Source organism: Chelonia mydas, chromosome 21 (assembly GCF_015237465.2).
Source record: "Chelonia mydas isolate rCheMyd1 chromosome 21, rCheMyd1.pri.v2, whole genome shotgun sequence".
Taxonomy (NCBI): domain Eukaryota; kingdom Metazoa; phylum Chordata; order Testudines; family Cheloniidae; genus Chelonia; species Chelonia mydas.
Genome location: NC_051261.2, coordinates 6,685,289 through 6,707,565, shown reverse-complemented (window position 1 = coordinate 6,707,565; position 22,277 = coordinate 6,685,289). Strand labels below are relative to the sequence as shown.

At 50.1% G+C, this 22,277-nt stretch overlaps 1 protein-coding gene across 5 annotated transcripts in view; it reads right to left on the bottom strand.

Moving 5' to 3' along the window:
- SLC45A3 (solute carrier family 45 member 3) overlaps positions 1–22,277 on the bottom strand; it is a 40,691-nt gene that overhangs the window by 2,355 nt on the left and 16,059 nt on the right. For 2 of the 5 annotated variants that reach the window (XM_043533731.1, XM_043533732.1), the window contains exons 2-4: positions 7,113–7,546; positions 5,615–6,442; positions 3,198–3,463 (exon numbers count right to left, since the gene is read on the bottom strand). In XM_043533731.1, the coding sequence (XP_043389666.1) occupies positions 3,198–3,463; positions 5,615–6,442; positions 7,113–7,284 (1,266 nt within the window). In that variant the 5' untranslated portion in view covers positions 7,285–7,546. Of the gene's footprint in view, positions 1–3,197; positions 3,464–5,614; positions 6,443–7,112; positions 7,547–12,360; positions 12,524–22,277 lie in introns of all 5 variants that reach the window. The other 3 variants (XM_043533734.1, XM_043533733.1, XM_007065098.4) reach the window with 3 other exon arrangements.

Here is a 22,277-nt window from a genome sequence, read left to right as displayed (position 1 = left end):
AATGCTAGGGAAATTCCACAGCTGGTTAGTTAAGCTCTTAGTGAGAATGAGGCAGGGAGTATCACTGCAAAGGCATCATTCTTCTGGGTAACCCAAGCAGCCTCTTCTGGCCAAGTTCCTTCCACTGCTACCTAGAATTTTACATTGACACCCAGCTAAGTTAAGGTCCTGCACTGGGACTCTGTTCCCAGCCCTGCCACAGACACCCCAGATGATCCTGGGCAAGCCATTTAGTCTCTCTGTGCCTCACGTCTCTAACTGTAGAATGAGGAGAATAATCCTGCCTTTCCTCTCACCCTTTGTCTGCCTGTCTATTTAGACTGTAAGCTCTTTGAGGCAGGGACTGTCCCTTTTTGAATGTATGTACAGCACCTAGCACCTTGGGGCCCTGATCTCAGCTGGCACCTCTGTGGGCTACTGTAATACAAATAATCAGTGTTTATGTGCAGCAAGAGAAACTGCTGCAAAACTCATGCCTTGAAATTTCAAGACATCTGTGCTTAGACACATCCCATGAACTGTGGTGAGCCAAGGACATATTAATCCGTTCTCCGTGTGATGGGATAAAACCAGCCAGGAGAAAGAAGACTGCCTGGTTGAGAGAAGAGAATTTTATACCAGGAGTGCAAGGGTAGGAGCTGCACTGTCCAAAGGACCAACGATATCAGCTTTCCACTCACAAGGGAAGCGGGGGGCCACTGGAGAATTACACAAGCTTACTCCAGGGTGTGCAGGCATCTCTGCTGCATTCTGTGTCCAAGCCACACCACAGCAATTGGCAGCATCTAGTACCTCACCTGACACACACAGACTCTGCTGTGGTATAGTATCACTAGCTATTTTCCATTAACGTTCCCTGAAGCCATGGCCACAGCTCTGCAATGCACCCGTTTCAGATTCAAGCAAAGAAATGAAGCCAGATGGGACTTTTGGTCCCCAAGAACCTTTTGTTGAGAGTCAAACAGCTTTACATGGACTCTGACTAGCCACGAATCTTCCTAAGACAGTGTTTTGTAATAAAGTTGGTCACTGGTCTTATGAATCTAAGTCAAGCCACCTGAATCCCACATGCAATGGCTAGAGCTTCACGAAACTCTCAGTTTACACCTACCACACCAAGGTTAGAAGGATCCAGAAATTAAATGGTGCAAAACCCAGCACAGAAGAGAAGTAGGTTATAAACTGTGAGTGCCAAACTCCAGCAAACTCCTCAGAGCTCTAGATGCCTCATACTAGATGCAGGATGGTCCACGAAGCCTACTTGGATATCCTGAAGGCATGTGCCACAATTTCTTGCTCTTTCTGACTTGGTCTAGACCAGAATTTTAAAGGGGTACATGTTCTAACACACACATGCACACAAAGCCTCGTGTAGACTTAAAAACTAAGGGCATAGCTACACTACAGAACTACGTTGACTTAAGTTAGGTCAACCTACAGCCACTGCAGTAATTAAATCAGCTCTTCATATCCACACTACCCTCCATCCTCACCAGGAGCACTTGCACTGACTTAAGTGAGCATTGTGGGGCATTGACAGCCAGAGCCCCATTGCCCCACACGGGGCTGACAGCTGGAGCCCTGTTGCAACTCAAGTTAGTTGAGCTGAAGAAATCCTAGGTTTTAACTCAACTAGCTAAGCATGTGTTAAATGCATTGTGCTTCGTCTATGATAGACATTCAAATGCATTAATTAGAACATCTTTTATCCTACTCTAGACAAGGCCTCTTTGGTCTCACTAGTACAGGTAGAATCGAGAGCATGCACGAAAAGAGACCAACTTACACAGTCCATGTGAGCAGCGTCAGATGGGGTTAGTCTTGCTGGCTTGCACTAATGTTCCACACAACGCTGGAGGGGCAGCTGTTATGCGGCACCCTTTCATTGACTCACTTCAGGAGGAGAGGGAGAAAAAGAGAGGAAAACAGAAAGCAGGAAAAAAGGAACGACAAAAGGCAACAAAGAAAAAGAATTAAACCAGTAAAAAAGAAAAACAAAAAGGAAGTGGATCCAAGAAGATGGATACATTTCTGCAGAAGGGTTTTTAGGGACTTATCTTTTTTGGGGTTCCATTGTAACCTGTTAGGAAGACAACGGAAGCAGGAAGGCGGGACCTCACAGCTAGTCACAGAGGTGGCTTTGTGAAGGTTAGCGCCCGTCTCTTGGTCATGGATGGTGTTTCCCCATCAGCCTTTTGAGGAAACAGTTGGACCCCTCCCTTCACTAATCCCTGCTTGACAGGAAAATGCCCTGGTGGGTTTAATTTTTTGCTGGCTGGAGTAGATCCCAAGGCCAGGACTTTGGAAGAAACCAAAGTGGAACAGGCCCTCCAAATGCATCCCTAGTTTGACAGGCATCCTAGTGCACACTGGGACGGGCTGCCTGGAAGTGTTAGTTCTAGGCGAGCCCCGGGATGCCTGCAGTAAAAGCTCCTAGTTCTTTAACAACACAGCAAGGCGCCTGCAATGGGGCCGAAAGATGCTGTCATGCCACAAATCACTGGTGCATTTACAGTGTGAGAGTGGCTCCCAGCGCTGCGGAACAGCTGCATGGCCAACTATTGTGATTTTATCATGTCTCAACATTGGATGTTTTTCTTCAAGCCCCAGCTCTCAGTTTTCATTTCAGACGCCCCGGTGGTTACGGACAAAAGCTTGAAAGCGTGAACCCTAAAGGCTCAACAACCAGAATGCAAATAGAGAACCCACCATTTGTAATTTATTACTTACTGTCTCATGGGGCTTTTGGGGACCTGATTTGTGATTTTTGAGCTGGGGTTGGTGATGCTGCAAAGGTGATTGGGTGCAAGACACGCAGGAGCCTCTTGGGACCCTGGACCGATTTCCAGCCAAGCATTCAGAATGCGGAGGAGATGAGGCGCTGCCTTTAGAAATACACACTCCTCATTCAACGCAATATGCACATCCATGTGCTGGTTGTGGCAAGTAGGGAGGGGCTAGGGAATTGGATCCCCCCCGCCCAAAACCAGCACTGGGTTAGAGCCAGATTGTGTTTTTATTCAGATTCCCAAGATCAAGAGGGTTCAGGTGAGAGGCCCCATTTGTGTTGTGAGGCACATGTGACACCCTTTGTGTGTGTGTGTGTTTCTTTCCAGCCACAGGCCAAGCTGAGCTGCACCCCCATGTTGTGATCACGTTGTGCGTCATCCCCCTTTCCCCCCAGAAGTGGCCCCCACCTGCTTGTCATGGTGGTACAGCGACGCCAGGGTGTACGGCAGGATCTGGAGCGCAGAGAAGGTGAAGCCCGTCAGGGCAGCCGAGACGGTAACGACGAGGATGCTCTGGGAGAAGCATATGACGAAGGGAACCAGGGGGAAGAATGCCACGCTGGCCAGGTAGACCGCCCGGGTCCCAAACTGCTTCACCAGCCGGTCCATGATTGTCGAGAAGAAGATGGAGATGACGCATTGGAGGAACAGGCCCAGGCTGCCCACGCGGACGCCTGAAAACAACAGACACACCGGTGGGGAAGGGGTGGTGGGCAGGCTCCCCCTGCTCCGCTTTCCGAAAGCCAAGCAACTATGGGGAATCTGTAGGATCCAAGCAGGGTCTTTCTGCACTACTCCATAGAGGTCAGCACATTTCAACACAAGCTCTGGAGACTAGAGTCCCATCCTTGCTTGGAGCACAGGTACAGGATGGGCAGCAACCATGCGAGATTCCCCACCCTGCCAGTCTCCATAGTCCATTCACTCCTTTGATTCTCTGCCAAGATTACGCACAAAGGACCCCCAGACAGTGCTGGTGAGAACACCACCCACACATAGGGGAAGAACCGAGGGGAACATTTGCAGAGGCACAAAGGGGAGGTTGGGCAGCTGTGCCTTAGAAAGTCACTCCTGCACCTTCCCCTGACTTTCTCCCCAGAATCCATCTCTTGCCTGCTTGCTAACCAGGAAGTGCTATCCGACACCAAATCAGCAGCAAAACAAAAGGGAACAAAGAATGGTTTTAAGCTGGTGAGACACTCTAGAGTTTGGCATAGAGTGAGATATCCACAAGCTGCTCTGAAGCATCTGGCAGCCATCCTGCCCTTCCCCTTCGGAGAGGCATGTCGGACTATAGATAATTAGACCATTAACTCTTTGGGGCAGGGACTGTCGCCAACAGGATGTTTGTACAGTGCCTAGCACAATGGCCCTGACCTGGTGGAAGCCTCTGGGGCTACCATAGCAGAACTGTTAAACACCAATTAAGCTGATTCTTGAGCTAACAGAGACATTAATATGAATGATTACAGCCTAACAAAGGAGGAAATGTACAAGGCAGCAATAAGGAAATCTAGAGGCCAAGGTATATAGAGGCCAAGGTATACAACTAATGCACGCAGGACAAAGAGGACGATGGCCTATGTGCTTAGATCTGAGAGGACCAGAAAACGAGAGGCTGTGAAGCTGAGCCAGAGGGCTCCAACGCTTCCAGAGAGCATGCACATGAAGAGAACCCAGGAAGAGAGCAGTGCTGGAATGAGTGAGTCAGCCAGGAGACAAGGGTCTGAACATCATTATTGCAGCTTGGCTCATCTCACCGCTACTTAACACTCCCAGGGCTTTGCACCACCAATCGCTAAGTGATTTACAAGAGGTAGGCAGGCGTCATGAGCTCCATTTTACAGATGGGGGAAACTGAGGCACAGACTGGTGAGGTGACTTATCTGAGGTGACAGTGGATCAGTGGTAAAGCTGCAAACTGCCGGCTGAGTGTGCTAGCTGCTGGACTACAGTATCTCTTAAGAATTCAGGCACCAGACCTGCGGCTCCACTGAATCAGGCTCTAGGCCCATATTTTATGTTTCAGAGGAAGAGGAAAGTCACCCTGTAATGTAGCCAAGCAACTGTGTAATGTTGTCTGACGAGTGGGAGGGAGAGAATTCCTTCCTGCCCCTCCACCCCCCAAGATGATCAGCTTACATCCCTTGGAGCATGAGATTTTATGTCAAGGAAACTAACTCAGTTCTTCACACTGTTGTCAGGTGCTGGACACCGGTAAAAACTAGGGGTGGGTTTGGGGTTTGCAACACCGTGCAGAGAGAAGTTGACTTTTGGTTCTGCTGATCACCTACCCATGCCTCAGTTTTCCCCATCTGTAAAATGGAGAAGAGTTCCATTTACCCACCTTTCAGATTCTGGGATGAAATACCAACAATAATCATTAAAAACCTGGTAGATTCAGACAAGCGGTTCTGGTCCTGGCAGATTCTCACCCCAGCCTATGCAGCGAAGTCACATGTGGCCGAAGCAGAGCACCAAGTGCTGGCAGACAGATATAAATACACCTACCTCCCTGCCCACATCTCAGCTAGAGAGGATACCCAATTCAGACACGTTTATACTGCAACTGGGAGAGTGCCTCCCAGCCTGGCTAGGCAGGTTTGTGTTGGCAGAACTCACGCTAGTGTGCTAAAAATAGCTGTGTGGATGTTGTGGAACCAGCAGAGGCTCGGGATACGCACCTGAGCTCAGACCCAGGAGCAGGGAGAGCTGAACCCTAAAGGTAGAGCCCATCTTTGATCCCATCTCAGCGTTTCTACTCCCCTGCGTATGGAAGCAAATTCTGCCTCTGCAGCCTTGAAGGCACTTGGCTCATTCATTACCTTCATCATAGTGACGTCTGGCTTCTGTTCCCGGTTCGGCCCTGGGAACACCCTGGTACAGCCCTTCGCCGACAAAGTCAGTGTAGAACAGCATGAAAGTCATGAGGGCCATCCAGCTGCACAGCTCGGCCACGAAGAGCCGCCGGATCACCTTGGGGATGCGGCAGCAGAGGCCACGCAGTCGTGGGATCAATGTGCAGAGGTCCCTCAAGGCCTGGACCACATGCCTGGCTCGCAAGAGGCTTTTGGAAACCCGGCAAGAGCAGCCGCTGGGGGACGAGGGCTTGGGGGAAGAGTCCTTCAGTGCAGGGCCTGCCAGAGCATCCACCTGCCCCACTGCTTCCTCTGTCACAAAGAGGGTGGCCAGGACGCAGCCCAGGAAGATGATGGTGAGGAGGCTGAAGAGACACTTCTCCTGCCCCCCCAGGTAAGGGGCCAGGAAGCTACTGGCCCAGTCGATGGCCGGAAGCAGATAGCCGATGCAGCCACCCAGGCTGATCATGAAGGCGTACATGGAGAAAGCCTGCCGGCAGTTGTCAGGCTCCTGGAAGAGGTCCGAGAGCAAGGCCTCTAGGGGAGTGAAGCAGACCTGGCCGCAGAAGTCCAGCAAGCCAATGCCCAGGATGAGGAAAGCAATCTCCAGGGGGTGGGCACTGAGGGCGAAGAAGCCTGCCAGGCGACCGGCATGGGGGATGATGAAGAGGCTCAGCAGGACTCCCAGGCACAAGACCCAGATGAAGGGCCGCCGCCGGCCGTAGCTGCTGCGCCAGTGGTCGCTGGCGGAGCCAATCAGCGGTACAAAGACAAGGCCCAGGACAGGCCCGATCCCTGGAATGGAGACAGAGACGTGGCTTTAGGGGCAGTGTCCTAGTGCTGCAGGCGATCCCTGTGCCCAGCAATAAGAAGAGCGAGGGCCAAGGCTTTCACAAGCGACAAGTGATTGCGGGTGCCCATCTGAGACACCTTAAGGGGGCCTGTCTGTCCAAGTGCTGAGCACCCGCCCTCCGACAATCAGGCCCCTTTAAGCAGTCTCAAGTAGGACATCCATAGTCACTTGTGAAAACCTTGGCCTTAGCTCAGCCCAAGAAACCAGACCCCACCATCACCTGCCCCCTCACCACTTTGAACTTTAAGGCTTCTAGGCAACTTGGTAAGCGCACACTAGAACACCCCTCCCCCATGCGTGACAGAGCACTTGATCGACACTAAGCCCTCAGCCCCTCAGGGAAGTATCCCTGTCTTAGAGAAGGGGAAATTGAGGCAAAGACATACCAAAGCCACACAGGCAATTCAGTGGCAGAAGCCAGGAAAAGAACCCAGGAGCCCTGGCTCGCAGTCCCTGGCTCTAAGCCAATAGGCTGCACGTTCTCCCTGGAACAGAGTTGTCTCAGCTGATCAGAGCGTGGGGATACAAATCTTCATGCCCCGATTCCCCACTGCCCTCTGAACCCACCGAAGGGGTGAGCATCTCAGTCGAAGAAAGGAAGAAGCCACCTACCCAAAACCATGGTCATGAACTTCTCCTCCACACCCACTTCCAGCAAGAGCGGTGGCACGTAGGTGATCCCAGCAGCCAGGCAGACCTCCAGGCCGAAGGTCAGGGAGTTGACCAGCAGGAGCTGGGCTTTGCGGTTGTGGAAGAGCATGCTGACCCACGCTTTCTGAGCCATGCTGCCCTCACTCCACTTAATATTAGAGGGCTGTGTCAACCAGACAGCAGCCTTCCTGGGGCTCCCAGGCAGACAGACACCAAGGTCCAAAGTCTCCTTTCACAGTCCAATGGAGACACACTGGCTGCCATTTTTATCAGCAGTGAACATCTTGTCCCTTCTTCCTCCTTAGGTTGCAAGATGCAGTCGCTACAATGCAGAGTCCAGGCACCGGTAGGCAGGCTTCATATTCCAGGTCTCTCCCCCAGCTTCACATTCTGTACTACGGAGAAAAGAAGAGAGCGCATTAGAAATCAGAGATCCACACCAGAGGGGGTTCCTTCTTTAGGGGACCAAAGCAAGAAACAGTTCTCCATTCCATTGAAGTCAACAGCACCACCCGTCTGGAGTGGGACACAAAGCTGCAGTCACAAGGAGGGCACTGGACAGCGTTCCCCAACACAAAATCACTCCCACTAGCCTTTGCAAATAGCATCAATATTGGCAATATCAAAGGACCATGGTTCACAGAGAGGCCAAGCCTTGGAAGGCTCAGCCCCTTCACTGGGTCACTTACCCCAGGCTCTTTTCCATTTCTTATTGGCATCCCAGTAAGTACTTAGAGGCCCTCGCAGAGATCAAGGCCCTGTTGTGCAAGGTGCTGTACAAACACAACGTAAGAGATGAACCCTATCCCAGAGAACTCACAAGCTAACAAGACAAGACAGGCAAAAGGAAGAATTATCTTCGTTTTACAGATGGGCAACTGAGGCAGAGGAAGATGAAGTGACTTGTCCAAGTCACATAAGGAGTTTGGGGCAGAACCAGGAGTTGATCCCAGATCTCGAGGCCTAGGCTAGTGCCTTGATCAAGAGGCCAACCCAAAAAGTCAGAAGGATCGTGAGGCCCTGCTTTCATGGTCTATATTCATATTGAAAAATCAAGATCAAGCGAGCTTTTGCCCTTCTGCTCCACTGCTCCTTCCCACAGCCTAGATGCACAAAGCTCTCAGGTCAATATTTTTATCTGAACTATGTACCCATCATCTTGGCAGGGGCATGGTATTCAGCAGCACAGATGGTGCCTCATTGAGTTTCACAAATAAATATGACCCAGTTCAGCCTCCTCTGCCAGTAAATGGCAATTATCGTGAGCATTAGTTTGTCATCTGAGCTAATATTGTCAGCTGAGTCATCTGGTTTCCCTTTAACATGTCCCATCTCTCCCGCCTCGCTCATGCGGCTTCTGACAGGGACTATGTGAGGATGGGCTCAAAGCAAGGGGAGGGGCGTGACGAGAAAGAGCCCTCTGCCGTGAGCCTGTAGATAGATATACCAGGGTGCTGTTCCACCTCCGACTCTGATTGCATTAGATCCCGTAAACTCAGCAGGAGCTGGCCTGGTCAGTCATAGGACGGGAGTGTGAACAGCAGCTCTAGGCAGCTGTGCTTCAGGAAATGGAATTGCTGACTGGGGCAATACTGAATCTGCGCCCTTCAATGAGGGATCAGCCGTTCACATGCCTTAGAGCTGGAGATCAGGCCACTTCTGCTCTTTGACGTCCCTGGGGCATGTTTTCTACCTTTGTTCTTTGTGACCCGTATCCCACAGCAGTGGAGTGTCTGCCCAAGTATTTATGGGGTCATCACAACACCCTGGGGAGGTAAGTCTCATCGCTCCCCAGTTCATAGATGGGGAGCTGCGGGCTTGTCTACACTGGGAAATAAATTTGGATTAAGGCAGGGTGTGAAATTTAAGTGGAATTCCCAAATAACTCCATGGGTGGATGCTCTTTTTCCAGAATAAGAGTGCCTTATTCAGAATTACCTTAATCCAGATTGGAAGTGGATTAAAATAATTCCGAATAAGGACATCCACACATGGAGTTATTCGGGGATAGGTAATCAGGAATAGTTATGATGGAAAAAACTCCCCACGTGTACAAGCCCTGAAATCCAGAGAGATTAAGGGTTTGTCTCTACAGCCCCACAGTTCGGACGATAGAGGAATGAACTACAGTAACTCCCCTGTGTGGACGCTGTGGGAGTGAACTACATATAGGATACCTTAGTTTGCGTTAACACTGTCCTCTTTAAACAGGACTAATGTTCACACCCCCATAGTCTGAACTGTGGGGCAATGTAGACATAGCCTAAATGACCTGTCCCGTGTCACACAGATCTCCCCAGTCAATTGTTTTGCTAAAAGAATGCTGGAGGAATGGCATGAGGGTTGGCTACATAGGGACACTCAGGCAAGTTAGGACAAATTTACTTAAAGTGGAAAGTTAATGCACATTAACATCCCTCCCCCCTCCTGGATATTCGCACTCAGAAGTAAAGTGGCCTTAGGTCTTGTGTACATGAACAATTAGTCTGCAGCAAGCCGGGGTGTGAATCTACCCTGTGCTAGCCTGCCAAGGACTGTTATGTACGCCCTGCTGACATGCACATTAACAGTTTGTTAGAGCGCTTTGAGTGGTATGAGGACAAGACTTAATGCACACCGAGAGGTTCCCATGAACAATTAACCTGTGGCAGGCTTTCCTGTGGGGTAGATTCACACCCGATAGATAAACACTTAGTTTGTTGTAGCGTAATCCTCACTAAAACAAACGAAGCGCCCTTTACTTTAGAATGCACTTTACCTCAGTGGCCTGGGGAGATTTGTTAATACCACAGAGCGAGGCACTGGATTAAGTTTAGCCAGGTTTGGATTCCTGCTGCAGCCTTGGACGAGACAGAACTGTGCTTTTTACCCCCGTGACTGAACCACCATAAGAATGTGGGTTTTTTAACTCCCTAGGGCAAACGTATATGATCCGTCTACCCAGGGTCCCCTTCATTGCTGCAGTAACTGAGCAAGTCTTACAGAGTAGAAAGGGAAGAGCTGGGGAGAGTTTGGGATTTCTCCAGCAGCCAATAGCTCAGCCCAGACTTGGAACAATCTATTCTTGGAGCATGTTGATGAGGATTCACGGAACATCATTCCCAACCTTTCCCTGCTGTTGCAATTATGATCATTGAAAGAGGAGCCTCTTTCCTCCACAGATGTGAGAAGTTCATGGGCAGTCATTAACTCATTACATATAACGAACGCCCCTGGATTCATGCCTAATGTCTCTCCCCTCCCACTCAATTCTTTGTGACTCATTTGCTTGCCCCCAGCTTCCCAAGGGTTAATGACTTCAGGGTGCCTCTTATTGTGTTTTATCGTCCTTCGAGGATTATGTGGGAGAGACAGACAGACAGCCCAGCCTCTAAGTGGCATGGGGAATGATAGAAAAATCCATTCCAGGAGCTCCAAGTAGATCAATTGTTGATTCATTCACCCACCTCTGGGGTGGGGTGCAAAGCATCAATTTTACAAGCTGAGCCCCATAGGTGGACCCCTATGGCCACAGTGACTAAATGGGGCTCCCAAACATTTGTAAGGGTTCAACCGCGTGGGGTGAACTGCAGCAACTGTAAATTGCTTTGGGAGTCTTCAGAATGCAAGGTGCTACAGAAATAAGATCAAACCTCATCCAAGTGGGTAGTTACTGCTCTGTGAGAGTGCTTAACACAAGTACTTTGCACCTCCAAAACAGCTGGGCTTTACGAACCATTAAAAAGAAAAGGAGGACTTGTGGCATCTTAGAGACTAACTAATTTATCTGAGCATAAGTTTCATGAGCTACTTTTCTTTTTGCGAATACAGACTAACCCGGCTGCTACTCTGAAACGAACCATTAAGACTCTCAACCCTGGGCCGGGGGGCGGGGGGGGGGGAGTATCCTCCTTTCACAGCAGGAGGAACAGAGGCATCCAAAGAGGTTTTAAACAACTAGCCCACAGTCAAATAGCAAGTTAGTGGCAGAGGTGGGAACAGAACCCAGGAGTCCTGTCCCCTAACCTAATATGGGAAATTTGAAGGCCCATTTGGGATTGGCTCAGATATTCTGAATCCGTGAGATACATTAACATCTACTGGGAAAGGATTGGAGGGGCAGAAATACGCCCTTCTTAGATGTAGACTAGACCCAGGACATCTCAACAAGGCCAAGAATCATGCATGTGACAGCCACCATCCTGAGCAGCAAACTGGAGACTGAAGCAGTGACATACCTGACAATACGAGCCTTGATACTCTGAGCCGGACAGCCACGCTGAGAGCTATAAACACACCCTTATCCTCTGTGGATAAGGCACAGAGCTGAAGACATAATGTACACTGACCAGTGGGTTACATGGGCTGCAGTCCCAGATGCCTGGGTGGTTTACGGACTGGGGTTTAAAAATACAAAGACCTCAGATGCACAACCCCCCTTCCCACTTCGTACTGTAGTGGAATTTCTAGCATTAATTAAGAGTAGCCGGAATGGAGGGAGCAGGAAGTAGGATCTCAGACTGCCCTAGAATTTCAGACCAAGGCAGAAGGGCTCAGCCTCTCTTGTATCAGGACAGGTGTCTCTCTCTCCCACACATCCAGCCCCCACTAAACTTAATAAGAAGATTAATCCCAACGTACACAGCAGCAATACCAGGTGTAAAGCACGGACTGGGAGCTACCAACTGTGACCCAATTACAGGTGATGATGCTGCTGCCAGGAGTTTTTGTGGTACAAATTGCACCTTGCTCAAACATCCCTTTTCTTCCTCTCTCAGGATGAGTGTTTACCAGTCTGAAGTTAAATGCCAACTTGGTTTTGGAGAGACAAGATGTGGGGAGGTAATTGCTTTTATTGGACCAACTTCTGTTGGGGAGAAACAAAAGCTTTCGAGCTGACACAGAGCTTGTCTTTCTCACCAAGTAGGTCCAATAAAAGATATTACCTCACCCACCGTATCTCTGTCATATCCCGAGACCGACACGGCTACAACAACACTGCGTACAACTTGGTTTTGGCCACACAAGTGGAGCTGGGTGAGTGAACCACAAGAGAAAGACTCACTGAACTGGAAAGGGTTTTCCATTAAGACTGGTAAAGGCACAGAGTTAAAAAGCATTAGGATAGGATCAAACCACTAATTTGGCCAAACATAACCCAAAAGCGTAGTCCTGGGACCCCTCAAAGAACCAGTGTCTCTTGAAATGAAGCTCATAACACCAGACTCACCTCCCTCTCTGGAGAGGAGCTAACAGATGATCCAGGTAAATTCCCATCTTTACCCTGCAGGAACTTCATTTAATAAAGCCAGCGTGGCCTGGATGCAGAGAGCTCAGCACTCCTTGCAAAAGTAGTTAAGTAGAGTTTGCAGGAAGGGGTAGGTGGAGCCAACCTGTGGGCACACAGAGCACACCTATGGGGTTTGGTTGCAGAGCCCTCCCTGCCCTCTGATCTTTTAAACACAGAACCACAGTAGATTATAGTATTACCGCAGCACCTAGGGACCTCGCCCTGTTGTGCCAGGTGCTGTAGAAAGACAGTCCCTGCCCCAAAGAGCTTACAACCGCTTGAAATTCTACATAGATGGGTTTGAAAGCAAACTCCACCTCACTTCAGACGGGAGCCCCCCGGTTCAGATCCATATCCAAACCTTGCTGCTCAAGCCCAGGTCCAATACAGTAATAATACTGCTTAGCGCCATCCACCTCCAAGCATGCTAGGCAGCTGAGGGAGTATGGTCATCATTCCTGTTTACAGCCTGGGGAAGCGATACTGACTTGTAACTGCAATGGTAGCGATGGGAACTCAGCACATCGGAGGATGGGGCCCAGGGCTTTGCCCAGCTCTGCTTTCAATCAAGCAGATGCCTGAAGGTGGACTATATGACTGGCTCCAATCCTGCAAGCTTTTCTATGCCAGGGGACCCCTGAATCTCCATGGAGCACCACAGGGCTCTGCCCTTAAGGAAGAGCTTGCAGGACTGGGGCTATGCTTCAGGTGACTATACATCCCGTTTTGACTGGGACAGTCCCTTTCTTAAGCCCTGTCTGGCCATCCTGACTTCTTTTTTTTTTTCCTCCAGAAAGAGGCATGTGTCCCCGTTTGCTCTTGCCGACTTGATCAGTTGTCAAGAGCAAACAGGACAAATGCAAAAGTGGGGCATGGTGCAGAGCAACATGTGGGTGGAGCGGGGAAAAGGTCAGCGCCCCGCAGAGGGGGAGGCAGGGTTGAAGGGTGGGGGCAGCATTCCCACATGGGAGGGTGGGGAGGGCAGGGTTCCAGCAATGGGCAACAGCCTTGCGTGGGGGCCCCCAAAGGGTTCCAGCCACCGGCAGCAGCCTCCCGTGGGGGGAGCCTCAGGCGAGCGGCTGGGGTGTCCCGTTTTCTCTTTGGGAAATACGGTCACCCTAGCTATACTTCCTCCCAAGGAACAGCACTAGGGTAAACTCAACATTTTCCATTCACAGGGGGTCAGGGCTCACTGTTAGCCACACTCACATACACTCCATCCCCATGAGTGTCAGGATCAACGGAGACCCCCAAAACTCAAAGCAGAACTCCCTCCCATGACCGAGTGCCTCACCAGGACTCACATGGAACACCTTCCTTGCAGAAGGTGGGGCTTTCATCTGAAACTTGGCTCAGATTTGCAGACCTGGCCCACCAGTGGGCTTTTAGTGCAGCTGGGGAGCATGGGGTGCCATCTGCATTGACTATTATGGATCTGCCCCTGCCTGCCCTCCGTGCCCTGCTCACAACCACAGGTTTAATCCAAGATTTTGGTTTAATTATTTTGACACCCTACTGACTGAACCAGCAAGAGCTTTTCACTCAGAGAAACAACAGATCAGCTTGTAAAGACTTCCTCACCTGGCAACCAGGTAGGTGGGTGGGACTTGAAGTGATTTGAAGGGAGCAAGCCAGAAGAAAAGGAGCTCGCTGGCCAGACAAAGGGAAATTAAGCTCTCAGTGGACAGGGGATCCATTTCAACAACAAAAAAAGGGCGAACCCTGGATGTTTGACATTCTTGCTGTTCCAGCTTCTCCAATAAAGCGGGAGAGGAGAGACTTTGAGTGTTCAGAGACTGAAGGATTGACTGGGTGCAGCGAAATATAAGTGACCTGAAAAGATTGGCCGTTTATTATTCAAGCAGCCGGAGGAGGTGGGATAAATCCAAAAAAGAGAGCTACCTAAGGGACACAATCCCCGGAAGCTAACTCATTTTAGCTAGTAGCCCTGTGGCTTCTTTAGATTCTTGCAATTCCCTCGTTAATGCCCTCTCCTTATAAAAAGGTTGCAAAGCAGATTTCAATGGGTTACTAATTATTTATGTTGTGGGAGCACTTAGGAACCCTGGCTGTGAACCAGAACAGAAAGGTGATCCCTGCCCCGAAGAGCTCACACTCGAAATAGAAAGACCAGAGGTGGAACAGACAGATGGGAACACAAGGGAACAATACAGAGTTTAAAGCTGATGAAAGGAACTAGTACGACAGCCTTGGAAGCTAGAATAGACGGGGTGACTCATGGTAGCTGGTAGAGGTGGCCCCTACACACCCCCTTTGCCAGCTAACGTGTGAAAAGACAATTTGCCCTGGCTACACTAGGGTTTTAAAGCCTTTTAGCTAACAGGCTTTAAGCAACACCTTTTGGTTCAGCCTCCCCACAGACACTGGGAAATGGCCCATACACAACCTGCTGTCAGATATACCAAACTAGCTGAAGAAAGGACTCTCTTTTTACTCTGATGTCTTCAAAGCCCGGGAGTTGCAAGTAACAACAGCATTGCTCAGACAGAGGGGAGATTATTTTTAACTCGGTGTCCTTTCAATATCTGGGTCGATCTATGATCGACCAGCTGAGAAAGTTCCATGGGATGAATTCTCACTGTGGATAATTTTCTTAGGAAAAAAAATCACAATTTCTGATTTTTTTTTTAAAAAAGCAAAGTAGTTTGAGTGAGATACCCCAACTAGCAAATCAATACTCTGCAGACTGAATGGCAAGGTCAGCTAGCATTTTCTCTATCAAGAAACCTGATGTCCTTACAGGAATGAGTCGCTGACAGAGACAGCAGGGTGTCTGCCCTTGATGTTCTTGGCCTGCCTCAGTCTGTCACTTCTCTACCTCTCTCCTGGTTACAATACACATTCCCCTTGGACCCAGGGCCTGATTCTCCAGTGCTCTGCATCTCCTCCAGTGCCACAGGGTCAAAGATATTCCCAAATCAAAATGGCAGCCATTCAGGTCTGTCCAGCCTTTCACCCACTTGGCACTAGGTATCACTGACTGTACCAACTGCAGGGTAACAGAGAATCAGGCCCAGCGAATCTCTGTGAGCCACCAAGGGTTGGTATGAACTGCTAAGCATCATCTTAAATGCAGATGAAGTGGAGGGGAAAAGAGAGTAACAAGACAGCTCCCGAAGACTCGTTGCCACGTGCAAAGTCTCTCTTAAGCAGTTTTACTGTCCAAACTTAAACAAACTGAAACAGTTCCTCAGCTCAGCTTTTATATCTCAGGCTTTTGCTGCCTCCCCTCTCAACCCCAAGGACCCTGGCAGTCCTCTGGGCTCCCTATTCCCAGGGGGAGCAGGCAGTGAGAGCTCCATATCCAGCTCAGCCTGACACACCCAGGCTTCCCCTCACCAGCTCTCTGTCTTTTCAAGCTCTGATGCCCCCTTTTAAAGCTCCACTGGGATCAGTTGACCAGTCACAAATGCACTGGCCCTGCTCTCTTCCAGGGCCAGTGTCACCCTGTGATGGGGCATTACTCAGATTTTGTAATGAATAGTGTCTTGGTATTTCGCATTCGTACAGCCTCATTTATCAGGTCTCAAAGCACATTACAGAATAGGTCAGAGGGATCCCCCATTTTACTGAGAGGGCAACTGAGGCACCGAATTTCAAAGACTTGCTTAAGGTCCTGCAGTGAGTGCAGCTGTAAGTACATCTCCAGCCTTGACTGCCGGGGGGTGGGGGCGGCACAAAGGGACTTGGGTGTTGCAACACTGAGTGTCGTGATGTCTAACTTTTAGGCACCTAGAAGAAAAATCACAGGAACAACACTGCAATCCACAAAGCCTGAGCTGGCTGTCTAGGCTCTCCTTCTGATGGATGAGGGGAGAGAGGACAGGAGCCTTAGACGGTGATCCATAAAGCCAGCATGTGGGAGACCCTGACCAGAGGCCGGGGGTGTCCTAAGCCCTGCCCCCCTCACAGAGATAGGCACCTAAGTCAGGACTGCAGGGAACTCTGTTATTGAGCCACAAACTTGGGGAAGACGGGCACTCAGCTGGCTAAGTGCAACCATGCAGGGTCAGGAGGAAGACAGCCGGGGGCAAAGCTCTCCTTTCTAGTTGTTAGTGTAGTGGACAGGATACTCAGCCAGGATGTCAGAGACCAGCCCTGCTTCCAGTCCCCTCCTCCCTGAGGGGGAGAAGGGGTTTGAACACGGAGCAGATGTACCATAACGCTTCAGCCAGCATCATCCTGCCTGCCCCTTTGCCTCCCCACAACCCAGAAGGTTTGATGCAGAAAGTCCTTCCAAGCAAAGGGCAGAGAAAGGGGTGTGGTAAGTGTGTTATTACCAATGGGGTTTCCATTTACAACCACACTGTTACATTTCTAACCTTTGAGGGACATTGTTAGGATGATTATTAATTCCCCTCTCACTGTACGCCCTCTGGAATCAAGGATGTGTGGGCGAAAGAGCGCACGAGTGTTTAAGGAAGGGCCGCTCAGACAGTGCCAGATCCCTTTACAGCGATCAGAGTCTATTCACTGCAGCTGACTGTGAAAGACCCCGTGGAGAATAGCTCTGGCAGGCTTGTGCAGAGTGAAATGGAAAACTCACCTGACCTTCTCTGACTCCCCCCCACAACCTCCTTGACCCCTCTCAAAGCAGGGGAAGAGGGGATGTGGAGAAGTGTAATTTATTGAGTCTCTCTGAATTCACACTACGTTTGCTTTGAGCCCAGGACTCCATTATCTCAGCCTCACTGGGTTCAGTCAATACTTTAGGGAAAGAGAGGAAACCAAATGCTGGAAATCCCTTCCCTTCGGTACCAAACGTGGGAGGTCCAGGGAGGCTACAAGGTCCTAAATCCACCTGCAATTCCATTGCTTTCCCTAGTTCTTCAGAAAGCAGGGTGTGGCACAAAGACTGCAGTGTAGAATTTGGGCACCATGTTTGGTGCTGCAGGTTGGGAAGACCCTTGCACTTTGATTTGCAGGGAGATGTTAGACCATCAGGAGGACATTGATATTAGTCAATAAAAAGGCCTTGGATTTCTAGTGCCATGACAATAGTCTCTTCCTTGTCAATCCATCCGCCATTATTATTTGTCTTGCAATAACGCCTAGAAGCCTCAACCTATATCAGGGCCCTGATGCTCACCCCAAAGAGTTTTCGGTTTGAACAGACGAGACAGAGGAAGGATTGTCCACCATTGGGGAATAGAGGCCCAGAGAGAGAGGAAGGATCAGACTTTCAACTGCTCAGCATCCACAATTAATGGTAGTTTTTCCAAGAGAGCTCAGCACCTAATATGCACCCATTGTGCTGAGCTCTTTTGATAACCTGGAGTAGGTCCTTTCATAGCGAACCACAGTTATGGAAGTGAACAATGTTGCATTCGGCTGCTGCCCAATGTCTGTTCAAAACTATGGTGACGGAGTCCATTCTCTTGCCAAGTCCCCGCACACAGCCGGTACTGGCTGAGCCGTGACTGGAATGGAATGGCTCGGCAGGCGAGGCTGATGAATGAAGCTGCTGTCAGCCATACCCTTGGTCAGCTGGGCAGGCCGCTTTGCCTGGATGGAGTTGTTTAAGATGCAAGCTCTGGCCATCTCATGGAAGATCGTGGGCCTGGTTCTGCTCTCAGTGCCGCCAGTGTGGATTCAGATGGATTCCCCTGATATCAGTATACGAGCACCGTGTAAGAGCAGACACAGGCCAGACAACACCAGGAGAGGTTTGCTGAGGGGACTGAAAAGCTAAATTGGGATGGTTGGTGAAAGTTGCCAGCTTGTTAGGGAACAGGTCAAGGAAAGCGGCTGAGATCTATTGGTCCTGGAAGGAACCCAGGAATCCAGAAGAAGCCAAAAAATGCAGAGGAGGGGCAGAAAAATCAGGAGTTCTGAACTTATTCCAGACACCAGAGTGTGTTTCATTCCAGTGCCGTTTGTGTATTGAACGGGTGACTCAGCTCAGTTTGTTTTATACTGCTGCCTACGTACGTCCCGTCGTCTTTGACGAGCACGGAACAGACACAAACAAGGCCTCAGGTAGCCAGTCAGGAATTATCCCTGTTTGACCAACAGAGCTGCTAAGGCACAGCTCAGCATGGCCACTTGACAAGGCCGCACGTTGAGTCAGCAATGGAGGGGATGAGAGTAGTACAGAGCATTTGTGTTGGGCTTTTCATTCAGAGGCCTGAGTGCTTTGGAAAGGAGGCAAGTAGAGTGGGATTTTTCAACAATTTTTTTTCTCCCCCCACGCCCACCCCAATCGCCTCTTCCTTCTAAGCCCCTTTTCAGTGGCAAAAAAATATGAGCAAGAAAAAAAAACCTACAATTGTATGTTGAAGGACTGGGGGCCGGGGGGAGAAGAGAGACAAGAGGACTGAAAATATTTGGTAAAAGATTTCAGCAAGTCCGTTCTTTTCAAAACCTGTGAAACACATTTTTCCCCCTTCATTGTTTGACTAGCTCTAGAGACAAGCATCGTCATCTCCATTTCAACGGAGGGGAGAACTGAGAAGAGGGAAGTGACGTGACTTGCCCTCGGTCACCCAGGGTCAGTGGCAGAGTCAGGGATTACAGCAGAGATCGAGTCCCGCCAGTGCTCAGGCCACTAGGAAACACTGCCTCAGAGGTTGCGTGTGACTCAGACAGGCTACTCCTTTTATCATACTCTCCAGGCAAACCACTTTACCTTGCTAGAGAGCAGAGGGTGGACGGGGGTAATCAGACAGTGTGATTTTACAGAACAGTCTATCACCCTGAAGAGAGAATTCACGGTTCTGAAGAAGTACTAGCCCAGGACTCTCTCCCAGCCTGGGGACGCTGGGCTGGCTAACAGCATTGTCTACGCTTAGCCTGTTGTATAGAGACGAGCGTGTCCCTGAGTGGATCAATCCCCCTGCCCTTCACCCTGGCACTTCTGCCCTGCTTCTTGCTTTTTGGTGATGCCACGGCAGAGATTCTGTGGGGCTCTTAACCTGAACCCTCACCCTTCCGGAGGGTTCAGCAGCCTGCCAGGCTCCACAGACCTCTGGCCCCGCCACCCATTCCCTCTATTTGGTTGACAGAGGAGGAGCACCAGGCAGGGAGGTTCTCTCACACTGAGCTCCAGTGTCCTGCTACCCGGTCCCTCACCCTCTCCAACCCAGAGGAAAGATACTGCAGTGGCCAGTTCAAACCTGACATCCTCCCCTGTCCCTGTTAAAACAGGAACCACATGCCTGACCAGGAGGGGAGCTGACTGACTCACCAGAGGAAGCAGAGGCCATGGGCGGATGCTGGACACTACAGAGAGTGCATTACGCTTCCAGAGAGGGCAGTGCATCAGCAGCCCAGTGGATGCTGGGTAGGATCATTGTGGTCAGTGCTCTGCAGAGGTGAGCCCACTTCAAGTCTGTCGAGTAGCTGAGGAAGGTATCTCCTGCCTGGAAGGCTCAGTTGCAGCCCACCATGGAAGGGCTTAATCAAGTGATTAAGACAAGGAATGAGGAGCCAGTGCTCCAGGCTTCTACTCCCAAGATTAGGAGGTATTGTGGTGTAGCGGTTAGTGCAGAGTGGTAGGAGCCAAGACACGGTGGGGCCCCTGACCGTGACTTGCTGGGCATTCCTGTGCAAGGGAGAAATGCCAGAGCCAAGGCTCCCAATCCCAGCACTCTCATACACTGGGGAAGCTCAGAGCTGGCCTGGAGCTTTGTAGCTCAGACCCATTTCCATCAAAAAGAAGCTAGATCCTGTGAGGGGGGGAAGACATCAGTCAACTCAAAGGGTCAAATCAGCCCTAGAGCAAAGAGGGGCCAAATGCACTGACCGAGATACTCCAGGGTTGAACTTCGCCATAAGAGGGAGATCTTAGGACAGTGCTGAGGGAACAGCAATGGGACTGCTGCACCTACGGCCCTGCAAGCCAGCCCTGAACAACTTTGTTTGCCCAGAACCAATTTCTGCTTCGTCACCTGCATCCAGCGCCTGGGGGGGTCTCAGACACAATTCGTTATTCCCCAGGACAGCCGAGGCTGGCCCTAGTGCTGTTTCTTCAACACAGGAACATAAACATCGCCAGACTGGATCAGACCCAAGGTCCATCTAGCCCAGGATCCTGTCTCTGACAGCGGCCAGCACCAGTTGCTTCAGAGGAAGCTGTACGAGCCCCACCAGAGATAGATAATCGACCTCCCACATCGGTCTCATCCCCATCTCTAATCGCTGGAGATGAGCAAAAAGAGAGGGGGAACAGGAGCTCCTGATCCGCCTTCTCTATCCCAGTCATTGTTTTAGATACTTTTATCATCACCTTCCCTGTTATTCAGGGATGCAGTTGCTAAAAAGGCGAATATCATTCTGAGGGGTATGAACAGGAATGCTGTGTGGAAGACATGGGAGGCAACTTCCCCACTCTACTGGCCTCAGCTGGAGTACGGTGTCCAGTTCTGGGTGCCACACTTTAGGAAAGAGGTGAACAAATTGGAGAGAGTCCAGAGGACTGCAACAAAAACTTACTGAAGGTTTAGAAAATCTGCCTAGTGAGGAAAGGTTAAAAAAACTGAGCATTGTTAGTCTTGAGAAAAACAGTCTTCCAGTTGTTACGGGCTGTTATAAAGAGAACCATGTCCACTGCAGGTAAAACAAGAAGCAATCGAGAGAGTTAGGTTAGATATTAGGAAAAGCTTTCAAACTCTCAGGGTAGTTAAGCTGTGGGACAGATTTCCAAGGGAGGTTGTGGAATCTGCATCCCTGGAGGTTTTTAAGAACAGGTTGGACAAACACCTGTCAGGGATGGTCTCGGTTTACTTGGTTCTGCCCCAGTGCAGGGGGCAGGACTTGACCTCACGAGGTTCTTTTCAGCCCTACATTTCTGATTCTCATCACCCTCCTGGGAACCTCCTCCAGTCTTGCAAGATCTTTTTTTGAGATGGAATGACCAGCCAGTGATTGATGCTCAATAACTAACTAGAGTTTCACTCCAACTCCTCTATAAGTGGGTCCCACTGCACCATGCCTGCTCAGACTTTATTTTAAGAGATGGGCCCATGTTGTGAAGTCAGGAGCCGGACACCTCCAGGGGTCAGGGAAGACTTGGTTCTGCTTTTTATTCTGGTTCGCCAACTATGCCCATCACAATGACATCTGATCTAGTTTGCCCATCTCCTTTCCCTCCCCTGCTCAAGTTTTTATTATTAGCAGAAGAATAAAAATGTAAATTGAATTGGAAGAGTCGGGGGGAAATAATACACTCCAGCCAGGCTCCCTCCCCTCCTCCGTGGTGTGGTAACTGGCACAGATTATATCCGAGGAGCCCCACATGACCAGGGCCCCGTATTTATATGTCAGTGTGTAAAACACATTCTGCTGATCTGCCTTTTCTCTGTCAGAGGCTGGGGGCTTCTGCTGCGCGTCTGGTCAAGCAGATGCACAAAGGGGATTAGGGAGAGCCTCTCAGCCCCACAGCGTAATCCATCAAATTATCCCCTTGTTGGCGTTGCCGTCCTCTTTAAAATATAAAAAAAATGAAAAAGCCTCTGAAGGTTTTTAAAGGGACTGAAGTTACGCTTGAGCCTGAAAGGCTCCACCCAGCTGCTCTAATCCGGCATCACAATGGGCTGGTTGTGAACTGAATGCTGGGGCGTAGGGAGTGAGGAGAAAGACACAGACACTGTGAAAAAGGACAGCGGCCTCCACAAGTGTGGAAATCCAACAGGTGGCTCAGGATCTGCCCTCCCGCCCCTCCTCCCCTTTCTGTATCTAGGAACAGAAACAGCAGCGCTCAAAAGGGACGAATAATAAAACAGAACATGTGACAACCCTCCTACTTCCAGCCACACACACACACACAGCCCGCTCATTCGCAAAAGAAGTCTGTCTGGTTTTCTGGAAGCGACTGGGTAGGGTAGCCATGCCTCAGG